Genomic DNA, 9,702 nt, shown 5'->3' with positions numbered 1-9,702 from the left:
CGGGCCCGCGCCGCGCCGCATCCGCGTGGACCTGGACTGCGAGCGCGGCCGCGTGGCCTTCTACGACGGCCGCTCGCTGGACCTGCTCTTCGCCTTCCAGGCGCCCGGGCCCCTGGGGCAGCGCGTCTTCCCGCTGCTCTGCACCTGCGACCCCCGCACCCCGCTGCGCCTCGTGCCCGGCGAGGGCTGAAAGCCGCGACCCCCAGCCCCACTCCACTTGGGCGGCCACTAGGCCGCCGCCTCTCGGGTGCGGACCCCACCCGCACCCCGCTCACGATGGGACTTCGCCGTGTGCCCGGGCGGGGCTGTTAAGCATGCCCCTAACCCATGCGCCGCGGTGCGACCTCAGCTGGCCTCTGGGTTCCCACCCCCTGGCCCAACGCCATTCCCAAACTTCCCTCTGGGACCCTTTCCTCCCCACAGCTACCCCAACACGTGTGAAGAACTGGGTTCCCCCCTTCATGCGGTTACAACCTGAACGAGGCACACGCCCTGTCGCATTAGTGTTGGTGAAGGCCCGTGCTGAGGACCGAGCCGCTCCGAACTGCAAAGGCTTCCTAGTCCTGACCAGCTGCGGCTTCTCACGGGAAACAAGAGCTGGACTCTGTCCTACACTCGAGACCTCTAAGGAGCTTAAAACCCTTTATGGCGGGGGGGGGGGAAGTGCAAGCTGGTTCTGTTCCACCTTCCTTTTGTGGCTGCTCTTCGCAGCCCTCCTCCTGAGACTTCCTCTGTCCCACGCAGAAGGTGCTACTTCCTCTGGCAGGCCGGGCACGACCCAGAGAGCCTCAAACCCCTCACACAGTCTCCCATCTTCCCCCATATGTATAAATGGGCCTGTATTTAACACGTTTTGTGATGTTGGGTTATTTATTTTGTGTGTCTGTGGCAATAAATGAGATCTCAGTGGTGGTAATTCAGCTGATCATAAGAAGCCTAGAAAATAACCAGATCCCAGTAAGGGGCAAGGAGAGACGAGATGGCGGACACCTGGGCTGGCAGACACTGAAGGCTGGCGGCCCAAGTGCCGTGAGGAGACGAACCTCCGACTTCTCGTTCACTCCCACGTTCTTCCCTTTCTGCGTCCACTGTGGACTTTATTATATGTCTCTGAAGCTGAAAGGCCAAAGGCTGAAAAGATTCTGGGTTCTGAGTGACCAGTCTCAAGCCAGCATTGTCAGAAATACTGTATCAGATTAGAAGTGTGAGGAAGAGAGGACATGGCTATTTCTTGTTCCACTTTCCATCCGTGGTAAAAGGACAAAGACCTCTCTCTCCTAGCTCCTTCTGAGCTTTCCAGGCGGGAGGTAGGAGGGGAAGGGCGGGGCCCTGTGCTCTCCCTGAAGACTTCATACCCGACAGGCAAGGACTGAGAATCGGGATTATATAAATGCATACATGAGCTCTAAGCCAGGACTAACAAGCACAGCTGGGGTGAGATTGCCTGGAATCTGACTGGGACCCTGGCAGTGAAAGCTGGGACTGCCAAAAACTGAATTTAAGTGTTTGGGACTCATGTTGAGCGTGCAGGGGGCCAAGATGCATAGTCGGATCCCAGGACAGGCAGTTTGGCAGTGAGAACAAAGGGAAGAGCCTGGGACCAAGGCGCCTCGATCCCTGGCAGGGTGAAAACTGGGAGGAGAAGTGAGGGCTAGGGGAACCCAGACGCCTGGGTTCTGGAATAGCAGCAAGTCAGAATGTCAGGCAAGGGTCTCTGTCCATCCTCCTCTTCCTGTTTCCTCTACCAGGCAGAGGCCAGGGAAGAGGGACTGGAAAAAGGATCAAGCCACGGGTTTAGTCCCCAGGAGCCATGTGGATACATTCAGGGCCAGACAGACACAGGAATGGTAGGGAAGAGAGGAATTTAGTGCTGCATTGGCCCCGGAGGGGGCTGGGAGGGGTCAGGAGGCTGGGGAGGTGTGGTGGGGGTCAGTCCTGGGGTTGCCTGACGCCGTCCTTTGCGGTGGCCCCGTACACAGTGTGTGTGACCACAGCCTTCCTCTTCCTCCTCCTCACTCTCGGTGGAGCTCTCACCAAAGGCCCGAGGTTTCTCATAAATACAGCAACCTAGATTAGGACAGAGGAGCCCAGTTAAAAAGAAAGAATAAGCTGTTCAGTCTGTTTCGTTCCTCTGGGACCCCTGGAAATGCCTACTTCCACTGCTGTCTCCTGCTCCTTCACAGGACTCAGCTCCTCCAGGCCCACAGCAGGGGACTCAGGCACCCACCCCCCTGTCCCTTTTGGGAACCAAGAATCTGAAGTCCCCCTTCCACCTTATACTTCCTGTCCACAGGCCTTGGTATATTACAGTTCTAGAAGCTCTCTACCTCTTTTCCTTAACTGCAACTACTTTTCCCTGAGAACCACCAAGAAAAGTGACAGAACTGTGAGCACCTGGGGGCTTCAGGCGGTGAGTTAAGGCTACCGTGGGTCCACAGTTACTCACATTTTGATGAGCGGCGCCCCATGTGCTCATTGTCCACAGTGTCACTCGTCCACTCCACCTTTTTCTCTGGCTTCCGTTTCCGAAGTTTGATGGTTAGGCTCCGATTCTCCTAGAAGGTTAAGAGCTATGGGCCTATCTACCCAGTCTCCTCCCACTAACCTTCCCATTCCCTCCCAGGAGACTTTGTCTCTTCCCTGCCTCAGCTCAATCAGCACTACAGATAAAGTACCACAAGAGCAGAGTGCTGGAAGATAAAACAGCACAGGTCTTTGATTTCAGGAAGTCCTGGAGAAGTATTCCTTCCTGTACGTGGTAATAACTAGTCTAGAGAAGACAGAATTCCTAACCTAAGGAAAGTCCCAGCAAATCTTCAAAGGAAAATATAATTCTCACTGTTTCTTTGTCTTCCTCCCCACATCATTCTTGGTGGTATTAACACATGAAAAATATTTTTCTCAGTCTCCAGAGAACAAGCATTGATCTCTCTTTCTTTTGCTGGACTCCCTATTTCTTTTCCCACTAAAGAAAGACCTGCATTCTTACCTCTCTTGTCCTCAAGCCCAGCCCTCCTTACCTTATGCACCTATTACTAGCATCCAGGCATCTTGTCCTCTCTGGTAGCAATTATTATTAAACTACTAAACTGTCTCGTTGTGAGTTTGAGGCCAGCCTGGGCTACAAAGTGAGCTCAAGGCCAGCTTGAACTGCATAGCAAGACTATTAAATCCCATGCAACTGTCTCCCTTTGAAAACTAATCCGTTTTTGCATGAAAGAAAAATATACACATGCTCATTTACAACACACCTCCCTGACTTGTCAAAATACCACTGTCACGTTGTTTTCTTCATCCCCTCCACTTCCGGTTACACTCATCCACTGAATAATTATCCATTGCTAAGTATGCTGACGGTCAAATCCCCCACAGCTGGCCGCCAACCACGCTTTCTTACATAGCCTTTCATCTCCTCAGCACCTCTCTTGCTCCTTGTTCCCCAGTTTCCGTGTGTTTCTTAGACCACCACCCTAAGCAGCAACAGCTACATCCTAACTCCCTATCACACGTCCCTTTCCAGCCTCCTGCAACTCCAAATACTCCCAACCCCTTGCGATACCCAGTCCGTGATACTCAGCCCACAGCTCCCGGACTCCCAAGGCCAGCCCCTCCAGCAACTTCCCAAAGCCCTGTCCCCTCCTCCCGGCACCCCTCAGACCCCCAGACAGCACCGCCCCCCCACGCCTTTCTCACGGGTTCGGTTGTCACGGTAACCGTTGTCTCAGTGACGGTCTCACTCAGCCCGGCCCCTGCTTCGGCCATGGCTGAGACTGAGGAAAGGGAGGAAAGGAGGAAGTGGGGGGGTTCTTCCTTTTTTCTGTGTCTCTGAGTTCGAAGAGAATCTGTATCCGATTCAGAGTAGTGGGCAGGATCCTCCGCCTTCTTTTTTCCCCCTCCTCCAGGGCCTCTGCTTCCCCACCCCTGGGGATAACCTGTCCAACCCCACTTCCGGCTCTCCACTTCCGGGTGTGACGCCTTCTGCAGTCCCTACTTCCTTTCCCCAGTACCCAATGCGTCAGAGGGCAGGCGACGCAGGGCTACTTCCGCCAAAAGACGCCAGCGCGCAGGCGCCGCCAGGAGAACGTGAATTAACGGAAGGGGCGGTCCTGAGGGAGGGGCGGGGTGGGGTTGTCACAAGTGCTGCCGAGTTAAGCCCGAGCCCCTCAGGGTAGGCTGGGTCAGAGCCCCACGCGAAGTGTGCTGAAGGTGGGGCGGTGCCCACATTAAGGCTGAGCCCCTGCCGGTTTCGTCCTTAACGCTGGTGGGGAGGAGGCGGGTGGAACAGGGGCCGATAGTGACACTCTCTTGGCCAATTCCCATTTCCTTATGATTCCTTTGGGTCTCTAATACGACACGGGACCTGGGCGCAGTTGGAAACACGTAACAATCAAGCAGCCTGGCTTCCGGTCCTTGCCTTGTGCCTACTGGGTACCACTCAGTGCATCTTTTTTTTTTTTTTTTCTTTTTTGGTCTTTTTGAGGCAGGGTCTCGCTATGCAGTTCAGGCTGGCCTTCAGCTCACTTTGTAGCCCAGGCTGGTCTCAAATTCACAACGATCCTCCTGCCTCAGCCTCCCAGGTGCTGGGATTACAGCCGTGCGCTACCAGACCCAGCTTCAGTGCACCTTCAGTTTGGGTCTTTGCAGGCACTGTGCTAGTCCTTGAAGATGCACGTGCAGAAGACAGACACACGGCCACGCAGAAGTCTGAGATGGCAGAACCCTAAGTGTGAGGCCAGCCTAGAAAACTCACTGAGTCCTTGTCTCCAAATTTTAAAAATAAAAGTAAAAAGGCTAGGGGAGATAGCTCAGTGATTGCTATAGTGCTTGCCCTAGAGTGCTTGCCCTAGGTTCAATCCCCAGTTCCACAAAACAAACTGAGAGAAGTAAACCTGACTCGTGAAATTGAACTTAGTTATATATTGCTAAGGTATTCTCTGGGATGGAGAAGTGTACATTGATTAAGCAAAGAAAAGGTCATAAGTTACAATATAGGCCATTTTATAAAAACACATTTATGTTTCTCAGGGAGGAAAATAAAAAGAGCAAAACCACCAGGAAGCTGGATGTAGTGGCAATGTCTGTGAGCCCAACACTCAGAGGCAGACACAGGAGGCCTATAAATTCAAGCCTAGCCCAAGCAATTTACTGAGGCCCTGCCTCAAAAATTAAAAGAGGGAGAGGCTGGGTATGTAGCTTAGTGCAAAGGCCCTGAGTTCAATCCCTAACACCACAAAAACAACAAAAACAAGAAAGGTGTTCTGCTCTTTAGGGAGACAGCTTCCAAAACTGTAGGTGTGTGGATCAATGGGAATGCAGTCTGTACTGGGAGGACCTTAAGGGAGCCAGCAGGTGAGGGTTAACAGTCGTTTCACGGAAGCCACAAGTGCTTCACTAAGAAAGTTGGGACTTTATCCAGTGCCTTGTCCAGTGCAGCTCTCAAAGTTCCCAGGGGGAAGGATGGCAAGAGGATGGAGAAATACAGAAACAATACACAGAAACCTGAGGTCAGGTGGAGCCCTCTCTGGATGGGAGGAAAAGGACCAGCTCAACCACTATAGTGCGTTTATTTATACATTTAGCAAGTTGGTATCAGGTGAAACCCCTCCTCCCACACCCCAACCACCCATATTTTGGGGGCTGGGACACCTGTGCCCTGGAGCACTTGGTGCCCTCAGGGCCTTTCCCAGGCAGCCATGCTCTCAGCTCCCACTGGGTAAGATCACTAGCTCAGCTGCTCCTGACAATCCAGTCAATGTTATAGACAGAAAAAGTCTTAAAAAGTGGGGTAGAAACAGGTTTGTTTGAGATTTGGGGAGCGGGTCAGAAAAGTTGAGCTAGTCAAAATAGCTCAACTGCTCAAAATAGAGCAGTCAAATATATAATGAGGAACACTGCTCCCCATCGCTGCAAGTGCTTTTCAGGGTCAAAGGAGACAAGTGTGTGAGAACACTGAACATATGAAATGCCACACAGCTACAAGATAATCACTATTATTCTCTTCTGTTCATCACCATTTAAGCCAAGAACGCAGGAATACTGACTCCCGGAATCAAAATTTGAGTATCTTGTATTGTGGCTAGACTATGCATTTGTTCACCTTGAAAGTTTCAGGTTCAAACAAAGGAACAATTCATCATGTATGGTATAGCCCACTTAATAGCAAATTTTAAAAATACATGTACCTGAAAGAGTGAATAAAAATCAGGAAGTATGACAGACATTGTGAAATGAAAGAAAAATGCTCAAAGGTAAAAAAATCCATGTATCTGAAGATACCTGCACAGAGGTTAAATCTGGTTATCTCTGTGGAGCAGGCTGCCTCATGATTTTTCCTTTCCGTATAAGAATCTATTATGATGACCAAGTGGTTCTCCACAATAAAAAATAATTTCCAAACCCTCCACTTAAGTGCTGACCTTAGTTGTTCAATTTTTTTTTTTTTTTGCTTTTTGGTTTTTCTTCTGGTACCAGGAATTCAACTCACGACCTTGTGCCTGCCAAGCAGGCGCTGTGCTGCTGAGCTAAATCCCCAGCCCCTGTTGTTCAAATTTATACACCAAATAGAGCTGGTTAAATTTCAGGTTGAATCTCTCAGTAGCCAAACTTTCAGTCTTTGTTTCTCTACACTCAGGAACCAAGCAGACTGAGACAGCAAGGGAACAATTAATTGCTTTTTATATTAGCCTCATTCTTGGTTCCATTATTGTCATTGTTCTTTTAAAATTTTGTTTTTTTTCTTTTTGAGACAAGGTCTCACTGTATAATCCAGGCTGGCCTTCAACTCACAGCAATCCTCCTGCCTCAGGCTCCTGAGTGCTGGGATTATAGGCATGAACTACTATGCCCAGCTTTAAAATTCTTACATAGCTCTGTAAACCTGTTTACATTCTTCTTGGAATAAGACAGTATAAATAACATATAGGTAGGATTTTATAGAAAAACATAACTTTAATAAACCATTGGGGTAGGAGGGCCCTGGGACAAGGGCAGTCACCACATCATGGTCTGATTCTTTTCTGGCAGCAAAACCACTGCAACTGGACAGCATAGGTGACAAGGCAGCTAAAAACAACTACCCTTCCCCATCCAGGGAAGAGCTGGAGATAGGGAGTCATCCAGAAAAGAAGATCAAGAGTCTTCCTTTTCCTGAAACCTAGAGAGAAAGAGATGACTTGTTACACTCAGCCAACGGGAGAGTTTCTAGTAGCATAAGGCTGAAGAATCACGAAGAACTGAAGACACTGTCGCAGCCTAGCTCCTCTCAGTTGTCCTCCAACTCCAATTTCAAAACAGCTAAAAATGCTGGGGTTAATATTATCTAATTCAAGCAGGGCGTGGTGGCGCACACCTGTAATCCCAGCACTCGGGAGGCTGAGGCAGGAGGATTGTTTCGAGTTCAAGACCAACCTGGGCTGCAAAGTGAGCTCAAGGCCAGCCTCAACTACATAGTGAGACCCTGTCTCAAAAAGAAACCCCCCCCAAAAAAAAATCTAATTTGCACCTTGAAGTATGCAAAGATTTCTTAGGACACAAAGAGCAATAGCTACTTTTTTGTTTGTTTGTTTTGAGACAGGGTCTCAGTACCTAGTCCAGGCTGTACTCCAACTTGTGGGGATCCTCCTGCCTCAGCCTCCTTTGTGCTGGGATTACAAATGTGTAGCAGCACACCATGTTTTCTAAAAAAGATAAACTTGCATCAGGCATGGTAGCACATGCCTATAATCCTAGCACATAGGAGGCTGAGGAAGGATTGTGGCCAGCCTGCACTACACAGTGAGACTCTGTCTTTAAAAAACAAACAAACAGTATAAACTACACTTTATAAAAATTGAAAACTTTGTGCTTGGGTATAGCTCGTGGTAGGAAGCACATTTAACAAGCCCAGAGCCCTCCCAGCACAACAGGCTCCCCCAAACAAATAAAAACTTCTGTTCACAAAAGTGTAAGAAAACGGACAGACAGGGCTGGGGAAAATATTTATTCTGGGTTTGTTTTCTGTGTGCGTGTTTCTCGGGGTTTATTTTTTGCCTTTTTTTTTTTTTTTGAGACAGGGTCTCACTATGTAGTTCAAACTAGCCTCGACCTTTTCAGAAATCCTCCTGCCTCAGTCTCCTGAGTACTGGGACTGTAGGCATGCGCCACCACACCCGGGGGGGAAAAATATTCTTTAAAAATATGTTTCATGCCCAGTGTGGTAGTGCACACCTGTAATCCCAGCACTTGCGAGGCTGAGGCAGAAGGATCGTTGTGAGTTTGAGGCCAGCCTGGGCTACAAAATGAGTACAAGACCAGCCTGAACTGCATAGTGAGATCCTGTCTCAGAAAGACACACACACAAAAAAGAAAAAATCTCAGTATAAGTATTTTTATTGACAGAATGGCAAGAAAGGAAAGGCAGTCTCCACATTCGCTAAAAATTGATGTAAACCCAGATATCCTGCCAGGTAAGTTAAAAATGAACCATCTACTTCCACAGTGCTCTTACTACTTTGACAGTCACAAGCAACATGAAGCAGAGACAAAACCTGAAAAGGCTGCATCAGTGTGGGACCCCTTGCCCATGCCTTCTATGTAAAAGTGAACAAAAAAGCCAAACTCTGTAGCAGAGGAATTTGACTGTCCCAATAGGAAGAGGGACAGAAAAATATTTCCTGAGAATTTCCTTTTTTTTTTGTCTTTCTGAGACAGGGTCTCGCTATGCAGTTCAGGCTGACCGTGAGCTCACTTTGTAGTCCAAGCTGGCCTCCAACTCAAAACAGTCCTCCTGCGATCCTCCCCTTCCCCAGTGCTGGGATTACATACCATACCCAGCTTCCTGGGAATTTGTAACTATAAAATGCGGCTTGTTGGCTCAAAAAAAAAAGCCAAAATTTAAAGTGATTCCAGCTTATTAGTGCCTCAACCTTAAAAAAACAAGACGTACAAAATCACAAAACAGAAAAAAGCACCATGAGAGTGTCAGCAGAAATGGCAGGCAGAGCATCAAACCCACAAAACCCATAGATATCAAAATTACTGCGGGTCACGGCGGCGCACGCCTGTAATCCCAGCACTTGGGAGGCTGAGGCAGGAGGATCTTTGTGAGTTAGAGACCAGCCTGGGCTATAAAGTGAGCTCAAGGCCAGCCTGAACTACATAGCGAGACCCTGTCTCAAAAAGACAAATAAAAGGAAAAAAACAAAACTACCAGACAGGCAGGTGTGGGGGCACATGTCTGTAATCCCAGCACTCAGGAGGCTGAGGCAGGAGGATTGATGGCAAAAGGCAATAGAAAGAAAAATGAGACAGAAAATATGAAAGACAAGGTGAGAGAATAGGAGGATTAAGGAAAAGGTCTAATAACTTCACAGGGTGAGAATTGAGAACACGCGGGAGAGACCATATGAAATGAGATAATGTTCCAAGGTTTATGCAAAATAAATCAGTTCTCAGCTTCAGGAAATCTAACAAGGACTGGGGATATAGCTCAGAGGCACAGGTCCTGAGTTTAATTCTCGGTACCAAAAAAAAAACCAACCAAACAGACAAAAAACAACAAAAAAACACAAACTACACACACACACACACACACACACACACACACACACACACACACACACACACACACCAAAATCAAAGATGAAAAAGAAAGAAACCCTTCTCAATATTACACATGTGGCTGGTCCAAGAGCAGTGGTGTTTACAACTAATTGATCACAATCA

General features: G+C 48.7%; 3 protein-coding genes across 4 annotated transcripts in view; 1 reads left to right on the top strand and 2 right to left on the bottom strand.

Annotated features, from left to right (window-relative positions):
* Positions 1-849, top strand: part of Rnf39 (ring finger protein 39) — a gene marked incomplete in the record, with an annotated part of 5,117 nt that extends 4,268 nt beyond the window's left edge. Inside the window, 1 exon segment of the mRNA XM_013509780.1 lies at positions 1-849. Within this exon segment, the coding sequence (XP_013365234.1) occupies positions 1-190 (190 nt within the window).
* A 325-nt stretch (positions 850-1,174) lies between these two features.
* Ppp1r11 (protein phosphatase 1, regulatory (inhibitor) subunit 11) lies at positions 1,175-4,254 on the bottom strand. The gene is made up of 3 exons (XM_005414297.2): positions 3,694-4,254; positions 2,447-2,555; positions 1,175-2,067 (listed from the first exon to the last, which is right to left on the bottom strand). The coding sequence occupies exons 1-3, from the start codon at positions 3,760-3,762 to the stop codon at positions 1,865-1,867; spliced, it is 381 nt and encodes a 126-aa protein (XP_005414354.1). The 5' UTR covers positions 3,763-4,254; the 3' UTR covers positions 1,175-1,864.
* A 2,669-nt stretch (positions 4,255-6,923) lies between these two features.
* The window catches only part of Znrd1 (zinc ribbon domain containing 1), a 4,312-nt gene continuing 1,533 nt past the window's right edge, over positions 6,924-9,702 (bottom strand). For both annotated transcript variants that reach the window (XM_005414293.2, XM_005414292.2), the window contains exon 5: positions 6,924-7,153. In XM_005414293.2, the coding sequence (XP_005414350.1) occupies positions 7,129-7,153 (25 nt within the window). In that variant the 3' untranslated portion in view covers positions 6,924-7,128. The remainder of the gene's footprint in view (positions 7,154-9,702) is intronic.

This window comes from Chinchilla lanigera, unplaced genomic scaffold (genome assembly GCF_000276665.1).
Source record: "Chinchilla lanigera isolate Chin_1 unplaced genomic scaffold, ChiLan1.0 scaffold00182, whole genome shotgun sequence".
In the NCBI taxonomy this organism is placed as follows: domain Eukaryota; kingdom Metazoa; phylum Chordata; class Mammalia; order Rodentia; family Chinchillidae; genus Chinchilla; species Chinchilla lanigera.
Note: the sequence above shows the minus strand (reverse complement) of the source record. Positions and strands in the feature narration are given on the sequence as shown.

Excerpts from the sequence above, each read along its gene's own strand:
- Ppp1r11 (XM_005414297.2), bottom strand. The coding sequence starts at position 3,762 with ATGGCCGAAGCAGGGGCCGGGCTGAGTGAGACCGTCACTGAGACAACG. Across the intron at positions 2,556-3,693 it reads TTACCGTGACAACCGAACCC|GAGAATCGGAGCCTAACCAT; the intron begins GTGAGAAAGGCG and ends TTAACCTTCTAG. Across the intron at positions 2,068-2,446 it reads GGGGCGCCGCTCATCAAAAT|GTTGCTGTATTTATGAGAAA; the intron begins GTGAGTAACTGT and ends GTCCTAATCTAG.